The 24697-nt window shown below is 41.4% G+C and overlaps 1 protein-coding gene across 1 annotated transcript in view; it reads left to right on the forward strand.

Annotated features, from left to right (window-relative positions):
- The first annotated feature begins 15437 nt into the window (after window positions 1-15437).
- The window catches only part of LOC143106435 (major histocompatibility complex class I-related protein 1-like), an 88750-nt gene continuing 79490 nt past the window's right edge, over window positions 15438-24697 (forward strand). The window contains exon 1 of the mRNA XM_076270706.1: window positions 15438-15515. Coding sequence (XP_076126821.1) covers window positions 15464-15515 — 52 coding nt within the window. The 5' untranslated portion in view covers window positions 15438-15463. The remainder of the gene's footprint in view (window positions 15516-24697) is intronic.

Below are 24697 nucleotides of genomic sequence, written 5' to 3' on the forward strand. Positions count from 1 at the left end.
CTACTCCAACCAAGTTTTAAGAGGCTCAATGAAGGACAGGAGATCTTTAAGATGTTGCAGAAACAACTCAGGGTCTTCCTCCTGTTCAGTGTTCTCTGCTAGCCTAATGAGGTTACGCCTTGACAGACTCTGGAATCCTCCTGTTGCTGGCTCCTTGCACTTTAGTTGCTGACACACCGACATAAGGTCTGTCTTCCCAAGTGTAGGCAATGCTTGACTCACTTCATCCTGTAACTCCTCCATCTTTCTCTCTATTTCTCCTTCTAGGTTCGTCTCTTGTTTTGAAGCTGGACGTCGACGACGTTCACACAGCTTCTCCTGGCACACTGGCTCGCCAAAATATGTAGCGGACTCAAAGACTCAATGGTCTTGATGCCACATATTTAATGAATCTTTGTTTCAACATACAAAATACACTCAGTAGGATGACAAGGAACATTCACGCTTGCTTCAACAAAGAATGCAGTTACTCTACTTCCCTGCTGAGATTCTCGTGAATACAGACTGATTCCACAGCGCTCTGCTGCCACCTACTGGCGCGGCTGATGTAGTGAACAACTAAATACAACCCAAACTCTTGAACAAACACCACATACCTGTTATCTTTCTTTTTAAATCACTAACATTGAATTAAGGGCGCTACACATGCCTCTCTAGGCCTCCTAAAGAAACTGGATGTGGTGTATCACTCTGCTTAGCGGTTTGTAATAGGAGCACCTTAGAACACATCACTGCATGCGATATGAAAAGGTTCAATGGACTTCACTGCATCTAAGAAGAAAAATCCATATTTTAATCTTTATAGCAAAGGCCCTAATGGGCAGTAACTTCCCAGTTATATTTGTAGTCTTTTGTCATTTTGCCCTTCTACATACAACACCCGTTCTTCAAACAAGCCCCTCCTACAGTCTCCAACTTTCCGAACTAAACTGGGAAAATCTGCCTTTTCATCCTTTGCACCACATGCATGGAATGAGCTTCAACACACACTCAACATGGACTCCTTACCCTCCTTAAATGTTTTTAAAAGTATTTAAAGCTGGCTTACACTGAGCAGTGTCACTGCTTCTAGTGTTCTATTTTTCAAATATATTTTAGCTCTCTTTAGTTTTTGTTGTCTCTGACTCTGTATCCTCTGTGTTAGTGTGCTGTTGTTGTTAGTGTGCTGTTGTTGTTAGTGTGCTTTGTTGTCTCTGACTCTGTGTCCTCTGTGTTAGTGTGCTGTTGATGTCTTTGCTCTGTACCCATGTCCCATGTTGTATTTTCTTTGTCTTTTAAAAAATTGCTGCCATCTTGACCAGGACTCCCTGGCAGAAGAGACATTGTGTCTCAATGGCACCTTCCTGGTAAAATAAAGGTTTAAATAAAAAATAAAATAAAAAAATTGGGAGCAATCGTTATTTTCTTTAACTCACCAAGTGATGGAGCAGCTTTTAGCAGAGGAGCTTCTGAAGTTTGAGAAAACACATGTCCAGGATGGAATAATGTTTTTGTAGAAGATGTACGCTTTTCAAAGGTATATATATATATATATATGGTAACATTAAATACTGATTGTTAACCGAGCCAAATGAGTGGCTTAAAAAGCTAAAATTAGCGGTCACTAGCAACCTAGCCTAACATTAGCCCATGTTAATCATGCATTCTGATATTTAAAATGGTGTTTACATGCCTTCGATAATGTATGGGGGAATCTGTTGTGTGCTTTACTTATCTTTTTCCATGCAAATTTTAAGTTTGTCGATTGTAGAAGCCAACTAGCTATCATTGGTTAGCTAGCTTCTAACTGGCTTAACCAAGCACTTTTAGCCAAACGTGCTAGTAACGTTATCACTCCCAACAGTATGTTATTTTGATGTAAAAATGAATTAGTTGAGTTGCCTATGTTTACCAGTTTGTCATTGCTTCAATATTATGTAATAATGTTAAGATAAGATAAGATAAGACAAGACTTTATTGATCCCACAGCTGGGAAATTCGCTTGTCACAACAGCCCAGTAGTAGTCTACTCTGAACAATTTAGCATGTTAATAAAGGTCTGTTTGTATAATACAGCTTACTGTACATAAATCAACTGTTAATCCTTCTCACAGGTGTCCCACCAATGCAGATTATGGGCAGAATAGGTGGTAAAAATTAAGTACCTCTCTTGAAGGATCTAGAGGATCTAATGGCTATGTAAGTTAACACACCTTTTTTGTTTTGTAGTGAATACTGATGTTTTTTTTTATTATTATTATTGTTCATTTTAAACTACACATAAGTATTGCATTGTTACATTAATCATATAATGTATTATTTTTATAGTAATAGTAATGCAATTTAGATTTGTTAGGGCTATATTTGGGCTATATAGGGCACCTACTGATTGTCTTTATTAATTGTTTTTTACAGCTGCTGGAATCGAGACAGAGTGTGCTAGCAGAGGACGAGGTGGAACTTTAGATGTCCACCACCTTAGACCTGATGTTGGCTGGGTGTCTGAATGGATTGTACGATCCCCGTTCTTTTGTAGGCCGGAACTCTCTGAACTCTGTGCCAAGCTGCAGTCCCGGTTAGAGGCGACTCCGAAGTACAGAGCCACGCACCATAGGCGTCTGCAAAACGGGCCTGCCTCAGAAAGAACAGCCAGCTACTTGCAGCCCCCAGGCGGCTAACAGCCAGTTCAGGGAGTTGTAGCTTTTGGGCTGCTCGTGAGCTACCCATATGTTGTGTGGGCAAATCCTCGTTTTGCACAGAGTAGTGTGTTTGTTTTAATAAAGCTCTTTCTTTGCATAAACATGTTCCTGGCAAATGTTCCTTTCCTCTATAAATTCATTCATGTCCTTGATGGTAATAATAGTGTAGCCTACATAGGATAACAATGACATGAATATACAGCATATTGACATATAATATGAATATAATATAATATATATCTATATCTATCTATCTATCTATATATATATTATATAATTTTATTATTGGGATTTACATTTATTATGAGCCAGGGTGACCAATAGTGACAGATCTGCCAACCAATCACGATTGATTTTTCTTGTTTGAAAGTTGTGGTTTCATCCAATACTGAGTAAGGAAATTCAAGCCTGTCCAGGGGCCGTATTCACAAAGCCTTTTATCTTACCACTAGGAGTACTCCTAAATCGCACTAAAAGATTTTAGCTACGAGTTTTCTCTTAAAAGTTATTCACAAAGCCTTCAGACCTACTCTTAGTAAGGAAAAATGACAACTCCTAAACTAGGAGTGAGTCTTCGTTGCTATGGATGACGTCATTACTTATACACAAGCTTGACTGAGGTGACCACCTTGATTGGCTGATGATTGTATTGCGGGAATGATTTCAAACACCTCCCTACAATGATGAGTGACAGGTGACAGGTCTGAGAATGCGTGCACTACACAAGTAGTGCGAAGGACGGAAGATGATGAATAACTGAATAAAAAGGCCTAGCCTAAATGAATAAAGAGTAAGGCAAAACAAATAGCCTAGTAGCCTAATGAAACATAGGCCTACGGATTGATGCAGTATTTTTGCAACATTATTAAATTAATCTGTCACCATATGCCTACGTTTGCAAAGAGGAGAATTTAATTTACATGTTGACAATGAGCAGTTTTGGTTGTTGGTGGCGTTATTGCATCCCTTTTAAGCCTACAATGCAAAATTGTTCCCCTGCGATTGGAAGCTCCTGTTGCCGCATACGCATTTCAAAACATTGTGACATGAAATGCCACAAAAAGCTGTTTATGAATAGTTCTTAGTGAGTTAGGAGTCCTCTCGACTTCTTTTAAGCTGTCCCAGACGTAGGTGCTACTTTTAGGTCTAAAATGCTTCGTGAATTACTTTTAGTAAAAAAAAAATAGGAGTCCCAAAGTTAGGAGTGACACGCCCATTATTTTTAGGAGTTGCTCCTAAATTTGCCACTTAGGAGCTACTTTTAGCCTTAAAATTCTTTGTGAATATGGCCCCTGGCCAGGAGTGGTTTTGCTGCCAATCATGAGTGATTTTTCTTGTTTGAAAGTAGTGGTTCCATCCAATACTGAGTAAGGATATTCAAACTAGGCCTGGCCAGGTGCGGATTCGCTGCATTCATATGCTCATTAGAGCCATTACGCGAGCTCTCCACATACATCATAGTAAGGTTCCAACAATTTGTGGCACAGACAAACGCGACATTCGCAGGTTGCAAATTGTAGGCAACTGCCGAAAATTAGGGAGATCTCTGGGCGTTTACGGGGACGAAAATCACACTTTTCACGCAGTGTAATTCACGGATTGGGATAAATGCAGAGATCAAATTTCCCTCACGGGATCAAAAGAGTATACTTATACTTATTTAAACATGAATTGAAAAGTATTCTTTTTTTTGACAATGTTGAGTATTTTAGGCATAATTTCTTGCTAAAGAGATCACTGATCACCCTAAGATTTGTTTTATAATGTTATATTGTGTATGTGGACCACATTGGCACAATAACTTGTAGAATACATCTGCTTTTCACTTATGCTACAATGCCAGAAATGTAAGGTTTATGGACAAAGGTTTATTTGACCTTTTCTGAATTTGACCTTTGATTGGGGTCACTAAAACTTTCAAGAAAAAATGGAGACATGTTTTGTTTTACTCTTAACCCCTAGAACAAAGATGTAATACTCTCCAAAAATTAACATGCGAAACCCACAAGGCCCCAAATTAGACACATAGGCCCCCCTACTAACATGCATATTTGGGTGTCATACAAGAATAGTTGTGATCTTAAAGGAAAGATCCAGGGTTAAAACAGCCTGGGGTCTATATATGGATGATAATGAGTTCAAACTTTCATTTGGTAGCAAAATTACATAAATCACAGGTATTTTGAGCTAGACAGTTGTTTGCGTTAGCAATGAAACAGTTTATAGTGCGATTTGTGTAAAAACCAGAGGGGGGAATGATTTTGAATAATAATACCCTAGGCCTATATTATTTTTGCCACCTTTGTAACATTTTCGTTTTAGTTTACCGTGGTGTATGACCTTAAACAGCGATTGTGCTTGGTATGATGATTAGCTCCTCTAATGCAGGGTAGGACTACGTTTTGACAAGCATACAAATTCTCAAGTGTCACGCATTGAGCGTGACAGTCACTCATTTCAGTCTTTTGTCACGCTCTCCCGCCACACATTGTATTTCTCACGCAGAAAAACTATTTATATATTTAATATGCTGCCGCAGCGCTCAAAATGTCTCTGGCCGCGCCGCTCTCACCCAGCAGGAATCAAGCGCGTCTCCCCTGGAGTTGAGCCTGTCACTTATCAGCCAATCAAAAATAACGAGAGGGGCTACACAATAGCCAATCAGAAAATAGCACTATTGTATCTGGGTAAGATTTAACGCAACAACCAATGAAAAAACGCGTATCCTGGAATTGTTGAACGTGAATTATTGAACGCGAACCTGTTTCGTTTACCTTGAAGCTTCGAGCATCAGTTCATGGTTTCAGCACAGAGTAAGTCATATTTTAATGTTACAACAAATCCACAACTTGTTTGACACAAACAACGTGACTGCTAGAGAATGTTTCCCAGACAATTAGCATCAGTTGTTCATGACTGTCTGTAACTTTGCCAACAGTTTCACAGCCTGTTCATTGACAACACTTGCTCAGAACAAGTAGCCTATGCCTTGCCTAGTCATAGCCTACTTTCGTTCACACGATGACTGACATATTGTCAAATTCTAAACATCTCTCACTCCAAATAGGCTTAATTATTAGCACTAAACAAATTAAAGTTTATTGCATAGCCTATTGTTATAGGTCACTTTTAAAATCATCATATAATTATATCCTGGCCATGGATGCATTAATCATTGCATCTGCATTCAAAAATGTCAGGTAAAAAGCAATTAAGCATCCTCTCATTCACCCTGAGAGGAAAGCCCCCTAAAGGTCCAGGTTAGTGGATGCTCAGAGGTGGTGAAAAAGCCCATTATTGAATTGTCAGTGCCATGTGTTAAATCTTTTCTTTTGCAAATCTGAGCAATTATAAATTATACTTTTGCCCCATTTTGACTTAGGAGGGCATTGCTCCTACATACTGAGCCAATAATCAAATGCATGCTCTCTTTTGGAAAGCTGAGACACTGTTGGAAAACAATTAGAATAACTGTGTGATGTAGCCTACTGACACAAAGTTACAAAGGCTAGATTATTATTTTCTTTTTCTACTAACAAGCATCTTTGAACTGACCACATTTCAGCCCTCTAGGTCTTGACTTGATATGACTTGAGTCCTAGCATTAGGTCTTGTCATGATGTGTGCAAAAGTAGATCAATATAGAATGACAACATAAGTACTTTAGACCATTATTTGCCAAGATATGCTCATGCATTTTGTAAAATGCCCTATGAAAACTCCCCATAGGACTTTGGGTTATCCAAAATGCATACAGTAGGCTACTGGCAATCAAATGCCTACTGCATATGAACCCCTTATAAGCATAATCTTGGCCTCAAATGAAAGGTAATACTCTGAAGTTTCATGCTTGCATTTGGATTGTAGGCTACTTCAGGTTCTGATATAACTACACTAAATATGGAATAATTACAAAAAATACAAATCTTTACAATTTCTATTTCAATTCAATTGATGTGTATAAGATGGGCTATATTTCTGCACAACTAATAGGCTATTGGATCAAATGTTGACCGACCTGGGGCTGGTGTATGCTAGCTGGTGATGCTAGTTGCGCGTGTAAATCCTCACACCCCTAATAACGGCTCTAACCGCTGAGTTGGAAGCTTGGGCTTTTAACTCAGTGGTTAGAGCGTTCGACTCCAATGCTGGTGTGTTGAGGCGGCGGGTTCGAGGGCCGTGAGCGGCGGACGAAACAACCTCTGGAACATCTGAAGGCATATTATTAAACAGCAACAAAAAAGTTGTAGTATTATTAATGAAACACCCCCATTCTCGCAACCCGTCTGACCATCCACCCCTTTAATCCCCGGACGGGGGGGGGGTTTGTCGACGGGGAATGTCACTCTTGCCTGTCCTCAAAACTTGAGAGCCCTGTCACCTTGTTCTTGCCCCATCTGAAATGACTTCTCTACTTTTGCTGCCTCCATCCTTTCTGTATTTGTTGTGTAAAAACGTTGTATATTATGGCACTGAAGTCTTAAGTTAGTGAATTGGCTAACAGTGTTAGTTGGTAACCAAATAGCCTACACATTGCGCTACACGCTGCGTAGGCTACGTGCATTCTCTCTCCTGCTGATTTGCGTTCAGTAGCCAAGTGCGTAATATTGCAAAAGTTGAAAAAATAAATGTGTTTATTGTAGCCTACAAAAAATAAATAGCCTATCATACTGTCAGTTAATTGTCTACAGTGCAGTGAAGAGTTTGGAGAGTAAAGTAGGCTACAGGCAACTTGAAGTTTTATGAAAATAATTTACTAACCAGAACATAAAGACCATGAAGCTTCTATTTCTTGCAGCTGTTAAAACACCCGCTAGATAGTTTAAATACACACCAACATTCGTTTTTGCAGTACAGATTATTTCTAAAAGTTATTTGTCTACTAGGCCTAGCCTACTGGCTGATTTATCAAACGAGTGCTTTCTCGTTCGTCCTCCGCAAACTACAGGTGTTTCGGTAGAGAGCCATTGAATAAGCGATGCCAAGCAATTTCTGTAACACTTTTTGTGACATTCAGCAAATATCTCCTAATTTAATGTAAGTTCCTTTGGACAATAGGCCTACGTTCTACTCTACGTGCAGTTGTCCTCCATCTCAGTTGCATCAGTTTTCTAATTTTGAAGGTTCTAAAACATTATTATGCTTCACTGAATCCTTCTCATTTTCTTTCATTTGTCCAGCTAACTTTTCCATTGAACCTAGCCATTTATGATGGATTACACACTCGACATTCTGAAATGTCCTGCACGATCAAGGCCAAATTAAGTTATCACGCAGCCACTGTGTTAGCAGCATCAGTGCTGACGGTGACGGTGCGTTTCTGATGTCAGATTATTATGTAGGCTAGCCTACTAGACTGTTCTCACGTTGCAGCGCTTTTTCAGGGGTGGGCAACTAATTTCCCCAAGGGGCCACATGACAAACTGGGACTGTTGAGGAGGGCCGGACCCAAAATACCGAACTCAAGTCTGAACTCAATTCTGTTCAATTCTATTCTGTTCTTGTATAACATTAAGTAAATCATATGGTTTTGTTTACTAGTCGTAAGAACAGACGAAAATGTGAGGGAGACAAAGGAAAAACAGCAATATTTAATCTATGTCCAGTATTTAATCCTCATTCTCCAAAATGATTTTTTGACATTGACATTTTTTTCAGTTTTCAAAGACTGATATAAAAAAGTACTGCAATATCTATATAATTAGGCTAGGTCATGAAACCGATAGGCCTGTGCCACCATTTCATCAACACTTAGCAATATTTCATCATTAAATCATTACCATCAATAAATTAACTCTATGCAGAATTAGACTACGAAAATGTGGAGCAGACAATAGTAGGCTGTCATTAGTTAATCAACATGTACAAAGAAAACTTTTTAAAAAATGTAGGCTATTTTTTTGCTTTAACTTTATGCACATAACTGTGATTGATTGGCCAACTCGCTCTGTGTGTTGAGCCGGCTGCTTCAAGCAACCTGTGGGTAGTAGCATCATACTAGTTCGCTAACATAAGCTTTGCAAATAAACTCAGACATATTTTGGTTACAATTACGGGGTTATCCGATTGTAAACTGTCTATCTACCAGTAAATTTTTGAAATGAACACTTCGTATCGCCAACGAGCAGCAGTAGGCGTTCCAGTGTTCTAACAACTTTGCGGTGGTGAGCGACGCAGACATAAGAGACACAAAACTTTGAAAGGTTTACGCCGACGTAAAGGCAACTGCATTGTGTCGACGCAGAAGCATAAATTCTGTTCACCAGCACATCAGTGAGGGTGTTTACGTCGTATGCATCCACGCACAAATGTGTGGGCGTACAAATAGCAGTCGCTTTCAAAATAAAAACAACGATATTGATTTGCATGCTTTATCTCTATGCTAGGCTCTTGACTATTCTTTCACAGACCTTACGCGGGCCGGTCAGGGAAAGCCCACGGGCCGGATGTGGCCCGCGGGCCGTATGTTGCCCATGTATGACTGAAGTAGCATTAATCAATATGAGGGGCAGAGGGGGATAAATGTTGTCCCCCCCGACGATAAAAAATAATTTAGCAGAGGTAGGGATAGGAAAACCAGAGGGTAGGAAATCCTCACCATCCCCCCCTACAAATCGCACCCTGTGTGTATGGAGCATAGGCCTAGAGCCACGGCAACATTAATTGCTTTTTTTTTTAACCTTAAAGCCACACTTCGGTGATAGCATGGATAAGGTGCCTACAGACAAACTGAGATATTGTAAACTTTGAAAGTGTGAGGTTATAACAAGACCTGTTTCTGAAGGAAGCGCATTGCCTGACTTCCAGTAGCGTCAAATCAGTGGGCACGTTCGCTGCACAGATCTTGCTGAATCTTAAAATACAACCATGCCTCACGTTCAGCCAGATCTGCACACCGCTGGAAGAACTCAAATGTGTTTTTGTAACATTCTGCAAAAATCTCCTCATTCATTCACTATCTCTCCATTCACTGGTACTGTAAGCTGCTTTGGACAAAACTATCTGCTAATAAACATAAACATAAACAAATATGACATTATTCAGCATCGCTTACACCACCTTTAAAAAAGGTAAACAGACCTTCACCAGATTATTTATTTGTTTTTAAATTATTTATTTATTTTGGTGTTTTCCACCACCAAGGAACTGAAAATGAAAACCGCCCCTTGTTGTTAAGAGACGAAAAATGTCAAGCACCATCAAGCACCTTGGGAAAACTTCAGCACGTTTAGGTGGTTTCAGTGGGCGTCTCTTTTACCTCTGTGTCTGCACAGACATACACAAGCGAATCAATGGGGTAGTGCTCTTATATGCTCCCTGTAATTTGCCGTGCTTTCGATTTCGAGTTTTGACAGCGGAGCAGGAGATAATTGAACCCACGTAGGCCTAAACGACAGTTAGTCGTTTTTTAACACAATATACAGCTCAATTATTTTATACACTACTTTTGATAATTTCTATATGTTATTTTATGCATATATTTAATTTGCGGGAGTGCAGTGAATCATCTGTTTCTCCCGCACCTGCAAACACACCTCTCTCAAAGTCAAAGTCAGCTTTATTGTCAATTTCTTCACATGTTCCAGACATACAAAGAGATCGAAATTACGTTTCTCACTATCCCACGGTGAAGACAAGACAGCCGTGGCCCACTGGTTAGCACTCTGGACTTGTAACCGGAGGGTTGCCGGTTCGAGCCCCGACCAGTGGGCCGCGGCTGAAGTGCCCTTGAGCAAGACACCTAACCCCTCGCTGCTCCCCGAGTGCCGCCACTGTAGCAGGCAGCTCACTGCGCCGGGATTAGTGTGTGCTTCACCTCACTGTGTGTACACTGTGTGCTGTTTGTGTTTCACTAATTCACGATTGGGTTAAATGCAGAGACCAAATTTCCCTCACGGGATCAAAAAAGTATATATACTTATACTTATACTATACTATTTTACCAATTTAAGTCCACAGACAAACATAACATTCAAGTAAACAGAAAAGTAAGTAAATAAGTAAATAAGAGGGCACATACAATGAAAAAATAAGAGCAGCAAAATGTGGTTGAAATTGTGCATAGACAGTCAATAAAATAGTAGTGCAAAGTCAGGCCAATAAAAGGCTGAGGTAGTTCTGCTTGACCTAAGTAAGAAAAAAAGTGGCATAGTGGTGCAAGTTATGTAAGAGCAGCAGAAGTGTTGTGTTTTCAGGACAACAACAACAAGTTGCAAAGTGTGCAAAGTGTACAAGTGTGCAAGTGGAGTAGTGCAGGCGGCCATTGTGGGTCCAATGTCCAGGATGTTATGTAGCTGAGGGTGGAGGGGGGAGAGAGTTCAGCATCCTAACAGCTTGGTGTATGAAGCTGTTGGTGAGTCTGGTAGTGCGGGAGCGCAGGCTTCTGTACCTCTTCCCAGAGGGCAGTAGATCAAACAGATTGTGAGCGGGGTGACTTGCATCACTCACAATTTTGGTCGCCTTGCAGGTGAGGTGGGTGGTGTAAATGTCCTTCAGGGAGGGGAGTGAAGCACCAATAATCCTTCCAGCTGTGTTCACTATGCGCTGCAGGGCTTTCCTGTTGTATTCAGTGCAGCTTCCGCCCCACACAGCGATACAGCTGGAGAGGATGCTCTCAATGGTGCCTCGGTAGAATGTGGTCATGATGGCTGGTGGAGCACTTGCTCGCCTGAGTTTCCGCAGGAAGTACAGGCGGCGCTGAGCTCTCTTTGCCAGTGATGCAGTGTTGGTGGTCCAGGAGAGGTCTTCACTGATGTGCACCCCCAGGAATTTGGTGCTGCTCGCTCTCTCCACCACAGCACCGTCGATGGTCAGTGGCAGGTGTTGGGTGTGACCTCTCCGGAAGTCAACAACAATCTCTTTGGTCTTGCTGACGTTCAGCAGGAGGTTGTTGTCCCTGCACCACGTGGTCAGAGCCCCTGTGCTCAGTGTGATGCTGCTTGAGGTATTGTTGCCAACACGTACTACTTGAGGCCTCTGACAGAGGAAGTCCAGTAGCCAGTTGCAGAGGTAGGTACTGAGTCCCAGTTTGCCAAGTTTGCAGATGAGTTGTTGTGGTATTATGGTGTTGAATGCAGAACTGAAGTCTATAAACAGCAATCTCACATATGAGTCTCTTTTTTCCAGGTGGGTGAGGGCTGGGTGGAGGGCAGAGCAGATTGCATCCTCTGTAGACCGTTTGGCTCGGTAGGCAAACTGGAAGGGGTCCAGGGTGGGGGGGAGAATGGATTTGATATGTGACATGACAAGCCGCTCAAAGCACTTCATGATGATGGGTGTCAGTGCCACAGGGCGGTAGTTATTGAAGCAGGATGGAGCAGTTTTCTTCGGCACAGGTATGATGGTGGCAGCTTTGAAACATGATGGGACGATGGCTTGCTTCAGGGAAGTGTTAAAGATGTCTGTGAAGACATCCTTAAGCTCCCCTGCGCAGTCCTTCAGCGCACGACCTGGGATGTTGTCTGGGCCTGCTGCCTTACGGGTGTTGATAGCAGCAAGTGTCCACTTCACGCTGTCGGCAGAGAGGCACAGGGGCTGCTCATGTAGAGGGGGAGGGGTCTTCTGTGGGCAGGTGCTGTTTTGTGCTTCAAAGCGAGCAAAGAAGCGGTTCAGATTGTTGAGCAGAGGGATGTTGCTCTCACAGCTCTGTGGCGCGGGCTTGTAGTCTGTGAGGGCCTGAATGCCCTGCCATAGGCTTTGTGCGTTCCTGCCGTCTTTGAAGTGGGTGGTTATCTTGTGAGTGTATTCCTTTTTTGCTTCCTTGATGCCACGGGACAGGTTGGCTCTCGCTGTTCTAATGCCAGCTTCATCCCCAGCTCTGTAGGCTTTGTCTCTGGCCCTCAGCAGCCTGAGGACATCCCCTGTCAGCCATGGCTTCCAGTTAGCCCATACATGCTGTCATTCATCCCTCTCGGTTTGTCTGTCATCACCATCGCAACAGAGAATGCACTTTTCATTTGTGCCACTGTGAGTCACGCAGGCTATATTCTATAAAGTCTATTGGGAGTTTGATCTCTTCACATAGACATCATCAATACAGTAGCTACTAGCTCCGGAGCAACTATAGTTTAGCAGCTTTGAATAATGTAAAGGTGACACCTGTTGAACTCACCTCAGCATGACATTTACTGAAGGTAAAAAAAATGAATACACACCCAAAGCTGAAAACCCATTACAGGATGGGACATGAAACTAGCTGTAAGAGCTATGTGACTACATGCACAGACTATGTGACAGTATGTATAAAATGAAAGCAGTTATAGAACCACAGCCTTCCTGTGTGTGTGTGTGTGTGTGTGTGTGTGTGTGTGAGTGTGAGTGAGTGAGAGAGAGAGAAAGAGACTGTATATCTTGTCCTCTAAGTCCTCTACGTGACTACATACAGAGACTGTGACTGTGACATGCACAAGTTCAAAAGAAAGTAGACATAGAGCCACTATTTTCCTATTTGTGTGAAAATAGGCTGGACTAGTCCACTGAAATTTTTCCACACTGTTAAAATCTGTACAGAGTACAATATTTATAATCCTCACCACATTTACATTTATTCATTTAGCAGACGCTTTTATCCAAAGCGACTTACTGATGGGTGCAAACAACCTGCAATTTATGACAACACATGCAAATCCACAAAACGCTAGACAAAACACAAGCAACTTAAAAAAAAACATCTCCATCAATTTGACAACAACAAAACGTGCATAGCCTACAGTATCTATCCTGCAGATGGACTAAACCATTTTGTGCTTTAACAAGTGGTAAGTCTGATCAGACAGTCTTCACTATTTTTTATATACAAAATTTAGTCAGTCAATCAACCAAGTTATGCAGCAAATATACTTTACAACATTCATTATGGCATTTAATTTGGTAATGAAAATATATACTGCACACACTGCCTATATCATACATGGGCAACATACGGCCCGCGGGCCACATCCGGCCCGTGGGCTTTCCCTGACCGGCCCGCGTAAGGTCTGTGAAAGAATAGTCAAGAGCCTAGCATAGAGATAAAGCATGCAAATCAATATCGTTGTTCTTATTTTGAAAGCGACTGCTATTTGTACGCCCACACATTTGTGCGTGGATGCATACGACGTAAACACCCTCACTGATGTGCTGGTGAACAGAATTTATGCTTCTGCGTCGACACAATGCAGTTGCCTTTACGTCGGCGTAAACCTTTCAAAGTTTTGTGTCTCTTATGTCTGCGTCGCTCACCACCGCAAAGTTGTTAGAACACTGGAACGCCTACTGCTGCTCGTTGGCGATACGAAGTGTTCATTTCAAAACGTTACTGGTAGATAGACAGTTTACAATCGGATAACCCCGTAATTGTAACCAAAATATGTCTGAGTTTATTTGCAAAGCTTATGTTAGCGAACTAGTATGATGCTACTACCCACAGGTTGCTTGAAGCAGCCGGCTCAACACACAGAGCGAGTTGGCCAATCAATCACAGTTATGTGCATAAAGTTAAAGCAAAAAAATAGCCTACATTTTTAAAAAAGTTTTCTTTGTACATGTTGATTAACTAATGACAGCCTACTATTGTCTAAGTGTTGATGAAATGGTGGCACAGGCCTATCGGTTTCATGACCTAGCCTAATTATATAGATATTGTAGTACTTTTTTATATCAGTCTTTGAAAACTGAAAAAAATGTCAATGTCAAAAAATCATTTTGGAGAATGAGGATTAAATACTGGACATAGATTAAATATTGCTGTTTTTCCTTTGTCTCCCTCACATTTTCGTCTGTTCTTACGACTAGTAAACAAAACCATATGATTTACTTAATGTTATACAAGAACAGAATAGAATTGAACAGAATTGAGTTCAGACTTGAGTTCGGTATTTTGGGTCCGGCCCTCCTCAACAGTCCCAGTTTGTCATGTGGCCCCTTGGGGAAATTAGTTGCCCACCCCTGAATTAGCCCGAGTGATGATGTCTTTTGTGTGGGTAACATCATCGATGCACTTGGTGATGTAAGAGGTTACAGTGTCTGTATACCTCTATGTCTGTCTGGTTGTTGTAAGTGGCTGCCTCATCCCGCCCGCTCCAGTATTGTCACGGTTGCAAGGGGAGAGCTGGACCAAGGTGCAAGGCAAGTTGAGGCGAGGCAAGCTTGGATCAAAAGGACTCTTTAATCGAACAGAATCGCACAACCACGTAGAACAACATTAATAACCGACAGGGGACTGAGGGGAGACAGCATGTGAACAAGGAACAAGAGACCGGTGGAAACCATAATTAAATTAACAAGGATCAGGTGAGGGGCGGACACACAGGCACAGAGAACGGAAACACATTGCAAAACAAAACAAAGGAGCACATGGCACAGGACACAGGAAGTAAACAAATCAAACAGGGAGACACAAGAGGAGCAGACATGAAGGAAAACACTAAACAGGTAAAACAAAACACGACAGGACCCTTACAAGTATAGAGCTTTCAAAACATGCCCTGCGCCGCACTCTTTTGCGTGCAGACCTCTACAGTTTAGCGCAGTAGCCAAATTCCACTTTAACTACTGTGTTAACACAACAACCGAAACAGGCTCTGCAACAACTGACACTAGTCACGTAGGCCTGCATGAAGCACCAGGAAGTTCAACCACAGGTTGAGCTGTAACTCTACAACAGTGTTTACGTCCATTTAAAGAGACTCCTGCATTGCTCAGGGAAACACTTGTGTCCTTGTGTTTGGAAACGTAGGCTACTTCTTTGTGCCCAGTCGTTTAGGTCAATATTGATTTTTTTGTTCAAAACAGCCAACAGCAAAACCATGAAGCTTTTCTGTTTGTGTTTTTTACTTCAGATGCCATGCTGCTACACAGGTAAGGTACAATTTATAATTGTGTGAATGACAGTGATCAATAGTCTTTATTTGTGGAGGCAGTATAGGCCTAATTAAATCTTTTATCAGAAAAGTAGGGCTAGTGAAACTCAGGCCCACAAATATCTCTATCGGCTATTGGTATTCAGACCCTTTGCTCTATAAAAGCATGATCAGACTGTTGCCCACATTACAAGTATTAATTCAAGACTAAACATGAATGTTTTATTCACAAAACACATTTACAGAGCAATACTGTATGATAATGAGGTTGGCCTATCTCACCATAAGACATCGAGTAGGCCCAGGAGGACTGAGTTAACCTCTCAGTAGAAGGGCCAGAACAAAGAGCAAATGGCCACTTTATGCATGAGCGGGTGTTGGGAATCTTTGGCCATGGCCAGCTAAGACAATACAGATCAAAAACAGGTATCTACACATGTAAATTGAATGCAAAAGGCATTCTTTAGAAATGCAAAAGGTTTGGGCAAAAGACGGGCCTTACAAAACTCACCTCAGCATGATATTTACTGAGGGTATAAAAATTAAAATGCACCCAAAAAAAACCCTGAGAGGAGGGACATGAAACTAGCTGTCAGCTACGTGATTACATGCACAGACTATGTGACAGTAATATGCACAAAATGAAAGCAGTCATATAACCACAGCCTTCCTATTTTGTGTGTGTGTGTGAGAAAGTGACTGTAACTGTGTCTCAGTGGCCGAATGCTTCGGAGAATTCATGCTACCTAGCGCTGCATGGTCTTCTGTGACCGCAGAGACTGGACCTGGCTGGACCAACGTTTTTTAAATGGGACCCATGGTACCCGGTCTAGCCCAAAAGAACGGAATAAGATGGCTCTGGTACGTCATGAGCCTGAGCTGTAGGCCTACTGATCTTTCAAACTCATGTTCATGAAAAGCATGCTTTCAACACGTACAGATAATCTAAACATGTTAGGCTACGTTTCATTTATAGACTATCCTACAAGAATACGAAATAACTAAGAACAATCATCCACTCGAATTATGAAAAAGATATGCAAGTCCTTCCAAACTCAAATGATTCAGGTATTTTACTTAGCTGCTGCTCCTTTTCACATAATTTAGTGTGTTTACATTTATTAATTTAGCAGCTTATCCTAAGAATAGCGTTCAGGGTACAGTGCAGAGGAAACATTATCAATTAATGTGGCATCTTTCAATGGTTTTATTATAAGACTAGTCAAAAAGTGTGATAGGAGGATCAAGGGCTTGGGTGTCAGTTTGGTTTGAAATGTGCTGGGGACAGAGACGCATTCGGAAGTGTCTTTTCTGAAGTGCTGGGTACAATGACACATTCATTTTTTTTTGTCTTTCGCGCATGTCATGTTTTGAAAGACGCTGTCCTGTAGCTTACTAATGTAAATTAATAACAATGTACACAAAATGTGATGATGCGTCCGGCATGTTTTATGAAGAAGAAAACCTTACGTTTTTCAAAAAGCATTAGACATATGACCCATTATGTTCTGCGTCATGTATCCATGTAGCTTTACGATGTTGACAATGTGACATGACGTGACATCAGACTCAGAGAGAGGAGCTACGAAAGGAAAATAGGCCTGGCCTACCATAAGCTACGCGTTGAAGTTCAGTGGGCAAATGTGTGGCTGTTTGCTAATATATTAATTCTCAGTACAATTGACCATATCTACACACAGCACCCGAATTCAGCAATAGATTCAAGCAATAATTAAACAAGATAGTGACTACTTCACCATCATCTCCACTATACAAATGCTTGCTGTATGAACTCAAACCGTAAGTGGCCACTTCATTCGTGCTTTCCGTAATTCACGCAGCTGCGTGAAATGTATTATAACTTTTCACCACGAGGTGGCAGCTTAAGTCCGCTGTAGCATTGCCGGTAAACAGGGCATCAGACTGCATTCAGAGGCGACAAATAGGCAAGATGTTTTGTGGTGAATCAGAAAATGAGACATTTTATTTTTAATTTTTTCCCGAAAAGTTGGGTAGCCAATGGCCTCGTGACCCAGTGACGTTGGAAGTGCAGCCACACTCCCACTCCCGAAGTGCACTAATACACTTGTCATTTTCCTTGTAGACAGACCCATGGCTAGACTAGACAGTCTGTGTTCTGTTCTTTCTCTGTCTATGATCTGCAGGCTTCTAAGGCCTCCTCGATGAGGAGATTGCTAGTCCGCGGATAATTTGTGGCACAATTGAACCGCGGACTAAAAGAAAAATATTTTGTATTTTTGATTATAAAATACTTCTTAATTTAGTGTTATCAAATAAAGAGACATGCAATTAATAGAGGGAGAGCAGCTTCACAGAAGAGAACTTCTGACGGCAAATTTGAGGAAAAGTCGGTAAACCACCTTTCTTACCCAATTTGAGGGTGCTGATTCTGAATATTTTGTTTACCAAGCTCAATTCTGAGTTCTAAGCCTCATAATCGGCATTTTAAAATAAAATAGCGATTATTTTGCTTGTTTTTCCCTTAATTGGGTTGATTTCAAAAGTAATCACTAAAACCAATTAAAAGTGATCTCTAAATACATGTTTGAGCATTAAAGAAGACATACTATAGTTTATTAACATATTTAAGTTTTAATAATTAAGTTTCATATTAAGATTACAGTTAACATGTAATGAACTCGAAAATTCTAATCAAAACACAACCATATTTTTTATTGCTATAGTTAGTCACTCATGTGGTGATTTAATGCATTTCATCACAATAACATAACACAATAACATAATAAAAAGTTGCACAGATAACCTTCAATTCAGAAATAAACCTACATATGAACTTAGATAGCGGGAATAAGCCCAACTGCAATATCTACAACATCTACATTAAAACATCAGCAACAACCGACAAGCATTTTTATTCACAGTTTGAGTTCCACACAAGATGCCTTCATCTTCTCATTCGTGGTAATTTATTCCATTGGCCTGTTGTTTATCAATCTCCAGAGGGTCACTGCAAAATACATTAAATTGTTAATTAAGGACATGTGCCAGTATGTAAGAGTAAAAGAAACTAAAAATAAAAATAAAATAGAAATAGAATTAAAACTTACCTTCCTCGGATATTCTATTCCTGGTCTTCATCTCCAGTGTTATGGCATGGGTGATCAGCAGTAGCTCTACATCTACAGGCCCCTGTACAGAGTAGGCCAGCACTGTGGCAACTGCATTTGCCTGTCTTACAACCAGACTTGCATCTGCAGTTCACCATCAGGTTGCAGCTTTTTGGGATAGGTGCAACAGACATGAGCTTGGGTTCCAGGTTGCCACTGACTAAATTCCATCCCATTTTCTCAACAGGTGGTAGCACTGGATTTGCTATGTGTGCTTGTCTCCATACCATAGCTTGATAATGTGCTCTTCTTATATGCCATTGAGCAGCATCACTTGTTGGTGGTAGTGCCTCCGGTCCTCGACATCTAGAAAATAGAGTGGCTCTGGCATCATTACAGCTCTCATCGGTGGTGTCATAAACATGGCAAATGAACTTCTCAGCAGACTTTATTGTTGTTTCACTCAGTTCACCCCTGCCGAGTCCATCCAGGAGAGCTGGCTGCTCCAAGAAAGTCTGCCATGATGTTTTCTTGCTGTGACCCGCAAAGTAAGAGACTGTGTCACAGCCAGTTATCGCATGAAAAGAGAGAACATTCTCAATATTCAGTATCTGTGCCCTTAGAGACTCACGCACGGTGTGTATAGGAAGATTCTTTGGCTTCTTACGCGTTCCCATGCTCATCCACAACTGCTTGCACTTAATTTTATCAAAATGCGCAATTAATAACAGAAATACATCTGTGTCTTGACTTGAGACAACAAGGAAATCTGCATCAGAATGCACACAGTGCAGGACCATTCGAGTGTCTGCTTCCTCATGGTAACCCTGAAGAGCAGTGATGTCTACATCTGAACGTGAGCATTTCACTGTGTTCTCCTCTTTAAAACCACCCGCTGCAATGATGATCTTGTCATCTGGAGAAAGAGCCAATAACTCATCTGACAGAAATCGTGCAAGGTCTGCCTTATTCTCATCAAGAGCAAGAAAGTTAGACCAGTTCTTTGGCAGTGGCACAGAACCATCTTCAATGGATCGTCGAATGGGTGTAAACCTTCTAGTGTGTTTCTTCCTTGTTGTGTTTTTAATAGAGGTTTCCCTGTATCTGTCAAATGTTACATCAATTCTGTGAAAGTTTTTGCCAATTGCAAGCACCCCTCTCACAAACTTTCCTGCATACTCCTTAAATGTGCTGCAGTCAGATGGGTGTCCTAAAGACATGACTAGAGCTTGACCATCTATTACCAGTGTTGAATGAGCAGTTTTTGGAGTGATCACTACTGGACATTCCACATCGCTAGACAGCACCTGAGTTAGGATAGACTTATTTCTACTTCGCAAATAACCATCATTATCTGCAATAGCTACAGGGACATTAATCAGTTCATAGCTGAGAATTTGTCCTAGGTCCACTCCTTCCAGCATCATACGCAGTAATGATGCGTTGCAGGATGTTTCTTTCAGCTTTAACTTTGATTACTGCCTTATCACCTCCTTTCTTTCCTGCTGTATGGAGAGAGGAAAATGTGAGGGCTTTATTTTTGGGCAAAGTGTCTCTGAGCTTATTATGCTTGCCATCTTTCCTTGGTAGCATGAGCCTCTCTTTCACAAAGTTTATCAATTTCTCCTGGCCAAGATTAAATGCATTAAGTAGAGAGTCTTGTATTTCTTGTGTTGCAAGGTCTTTGGTCACAATGTTCTGCAACTTATCTGGTATTGCTCCCTTTTTGCCATCAGCGAAGACCATTGACTGCTGCAACAGCTCCACCACTTTATCTTCATCAGCATTATCCTGTAGCTTCCAAAATAGGTTTGACTCACTATGACACATTTGATCCTCATTGTCAACGTGGTACATTTTCCTTGTATGTTCAGCAATGCGTGCACGAAGACTGTATGATAAAGTCCACCGGAATAGCGCTGATGGTGTTCGAGTGATACCAACTATCCCTCCACTTCTTTTCCCTATTCCATTCAGCCACTCTTGAGCTTGATCAGGATCCACTTGATTGAATCTTCGGGATGAGCCTTTTACCACCCAGTTTCCTCTCTCAAATTCTTCATGTACTTCAGCTGGCAGCTGCTTCATCTGTGCAAGGTACACAGGGCCCCATCTTGCATAGTTTGTGTGGTCATAGCGATGGAAGAAAGGTAGCATTTCCTGAAAAGCATACAGGTGTAAGTCCCACTGTCCTTCTCTCTGAGCTCGGATGAAAAGCAGGAGGATATGAACCATCTCTGTGTATTGCCACCAGAAATGAAAATTGGGGTTGTTTTCTTTCTTTGAGGCAATGAAAGAGGACAGAAGTGTTGTGTAATTGTCAGATGATAGCAGATTATGCATTCTTTCAAATTCCTCCCTTTTATCAGATTCTGCACACTCATCAAGACTTTGTTTCAAATTCCCATCATGTTCTTCCATATAGGCCAGAAGTTGTGGTAGGAGAAGCCGCCTATTATACTCTTTCCCCTCAAACACATGGTCAACCTTTCGGGGACCTAACAATCCACTCTCCACCCAGATTTCTGCTAGTCCAGAGCCTTGCATATGCTGACCTAGAACCTTTAGAAAGTTCATTGATGTATGAAGACCCCCTAGGCGAGGAATGAGACTGTTTTTGTATTCTGGAACAGCCCATTTCAGTTCCATAAGCAGTGGGAAAAGTGCTTGGTCAACTGTGAGCACTACATGTGATTGATTAAATGACCCAGCAACTTGAAAAATTCTTCTGACGACGGTGTTCATAGTGTTTATGTCATGTGCTGGAGCTGTTATGATGGGCATATAGCCAACCATGCTTACTTCAGGGTCCTCTTCAGTGTAATCTTCATTAAAAAGGGTCCAGCCTGGCTTTAGATTCAGAGTTTGACGCTTAAAGTAAAACGCCATGTCTGCGGCGACTGCTTTTTGTGCCCCTGGACATTCACTGAGCTTTTGTTGAAACCATTGCTCACAGACTCTTCGTTTGAAATCTGGCTCAACACTTCCCTCACGGATGTACACAGGCAAAACTGCATTTATCTCTTCTGGGATTTTAAGACTTCGCTGCTGAGTTGGAGCTATATTCTCCAGAAGGTCACTAGACTCTTGACCTCTTTGCCAAGCAGCGTACTGCGTTGCATGAAATGTGTTTTGACCATCAAGCGTTTCCTCATTTATGTCAATGTTGTCTGCAGAGAAATGGATGAAGCGCTTCTCAGTCAAATTGGTTGGGATGACAGATCCAGTGTCTGTGTCCATTGATGATAGAGTATGTGCTGCAAGTGCAGTGTCAATCCGAAGAATATCCCTATAACTAACGATATGTCCTGCATTATGAAACATCTCAACTAGCTTTCTTGACCGAGTTGCCTGATGTAAGCTTGCACCGAGCCCAATGTGTTTAGGTGTCCACTTCTTTCCCCCACTCACCATGTACACCAAGTCCTGTGCAATACTCAATACTCTGGTTTCCATCTTCTCTTCATGTTTCCTACGGAGCTTTGCTATTTGTCTTTCCTCTCTCTTTGGGCCTCTTGTCTCATCATCCTCAAGTTCATCAGCAGGGTCAATCTCATCATCTGTTTTCTCTTCTTCACTGTCTTCAATTTCACTCTCAAGAAGAGACTGACCACCAAGCAGAAGTCTTATGAACATGTACAATCTCTCTGGAACACAGGCAATAGCATTTTCTTTAGAAACATTAAGGCCTCTGATGACTGGGTGTGCTAATATATCCGACCGAAGTTGTAGCGCTACATGCACCATTGACAGGAAATCATCTTGCATGTCAGGCTGATAGACCGGTATAGAAAACTCATCATCAGCAGCACCCATACCTTTATTCAATAACTCTGAATATATGGGATATGCGCAAATTCTTTAGGAAGAAGGACGGTTAGACGCTCTGTGATCTCCTCATTTTTAAGTCGAATGAAATCATAAAAATCAGTTACATGAGGCTCAATGTATTCTTTAAACGTTGATAGACGACTGAGAAATGAGAGTGGGATTTCAACGGCTAGTTCGGCAGAAAGTGAGCAGTAATGAGAAAAAACCTCTTTCAGTTCCAAAATGTGTCCCATTGTTGCCGACTTCTGTAGGTCATTAATAAGCCACATTAGTATCCTCCCCTTCTCATCGGTTGCCTCTCCTTTCGAGCGTGATACTCTTCGTAGGAATTTCTTGTAACAGTTGGGATGATACTTGCCCTCAGCTGCTATCAAATCACTGATCCCTGCCACACGCACAGAAAGACTGTGATCACACTTTGCACCCTCAATAATCTGTTGACTGACTTTAAAAGTCATAACAGAACTTAGGGTTTCTTTTTTTGAACCTTTACTCTCTTGACAAAATATGCACAAATTCCAGTTGGATGATGAAATCCTACTCCGTAGCCCAGAGCTGGTCGTCTGTGGATTCTGCTTGAATGAAGATAATTGCTTTTTTAATCGAGTGATCTTACCCTTGTCTGTGAAAATAGCAAAACATTTCTTATGCCAACGAACATCTTCGATGTTGTCCTCAATGAGCAGTCAGCTACTATTATATCAAATTATAATCAAGGAATCTATTTTGTTTCTAAACGTCATACCAATTTTTAGCTATTATTTCAATTTATATTTTAATTTGAGCTTATTTTCATGTTAATTTGCTACTTGGGGGTCACTGGGGTAATTCCTATCCTGTCCTACAACATATCTGATACATAAAGAGTATATTAGTGCCTTATTTTTTTGCGATTCCTATGATATCTGATGGCAAAACCAAAAAGTATGTGAATTATGCTAATTATGCTAATTAGCAATCTTAAAACTCCAAATTGAGCTTGGTAAACAACATATTCAGAATCAGCACCCTCAAATTAGGTAAGAAGGGTGGTTTACCGACTTTTCCTCAAATTTGCCGACAGGACTTTTTCTGAATGTTTGTTAGCTATCTGCTCTCCCTCTATAAGGGGTAGTGGTGTCAGCACTCATTCAATGTATGTGCACGTCTGCTCAAGTAAAAATGAACCACTGGCGTGTGTAGAGGCAACAAACAACGAACAAAGCAGTCCAGCAGGGGGGCTACAGATCAAAACGAAAAATTATGGTTCCATGCTATCCATGTGGGGCTACATGCCCACCAAGTTTCGTGTACCCCGGTCTTTCAGTGTCCCGGGAATTCACTGCGCGGCGGTCATAATAATGTGTCTAGGTTAATCTATATTTTCAATAAGCAATCAATGCATGCCGCTATGGAAACAATAAGTCAATATATTAGACTATATTACACTTACATTATAAAAGTGTTACTTTAACTTAACTTTACTTGTTACTTTAAAAAGTAACACTTATGTTATATATAACACAATTACATTATTCAGTAACTGTAACTAATTACTGACATTTGTAATGCGTTACCTTACTTCGTTACCCAATAAAGTAACGGAATTACAGTAACGTGTTACCCCCAACACTGGGAGCAGCGTATCGGTAGGCTATATTAAAAGCAGAAGATTTTCAGTTTGCTTCAGGATTTAGGCCTAATTCACTTTTGGATTGTTTGATTATAGTGCTAAATGTTGGGACTGTCGCAGGAGACGTAGTCTATGTCTATAGACTGTAGGCCTATCAGCCATCGAAATGAAAGCTCATCAGGGGGTAATATTCCAATTCTCACTGTTTCTCTGTACAAGCCAATAAGGTAAAATTGTGTACCTGACAAGTTTCGGCTACCTTGCCTCTGTAGCCTTCATCAGAGGTTTCACGTGATGTTGGTGTGACGTCGTCTGAGCTGTGTTATATGGAGTTTTCCATCCCACCTGATGTGGTGGGATGGCCGTGTCCCCTGGGGTGCTCCAGGGGGGGGGGTCATCAGAACAGAAAGCAACAAATTTCATCGATGGATCAAAGAGGCGGTTGAAATCAGGAAGCTGTGAACCGGGATGAAGGAGCCTACCAGCTATCCCACACCTGGGACACAGTCTTGCAGGGCCGCCCCCGGCTGTATGAAAAACCACCAGACAGCAGAGGGCGCCCCCCCCCCCCCCCGGAGCACCCCAGGGGACACGGCCATCACACCACATCAGGTGGGATGGAAAACTCCATATAACACAGCTCAGACG

The sequence above is a fragment of the Alosa pseudoharengus genome, unplaced genomic scaffold (assembly GCF_046254945.1).
Source record: "Alosa pseudoharengus isolate Yale_2024_CS ecotype anadromous, Long Island Sound unplaced genomic scaffold, YU_APseudo_1.1 YU_APseudo_1.1_scf_6, whole genome shotgun sequence".
NCBI classification, from domain to species: domain Eukaryota; kingdom Metazoa; phylum Chordata; class Actinopteri; order Clupeiformes; family Clupeidae; genus Alosa; species Alosa pseudoharengus.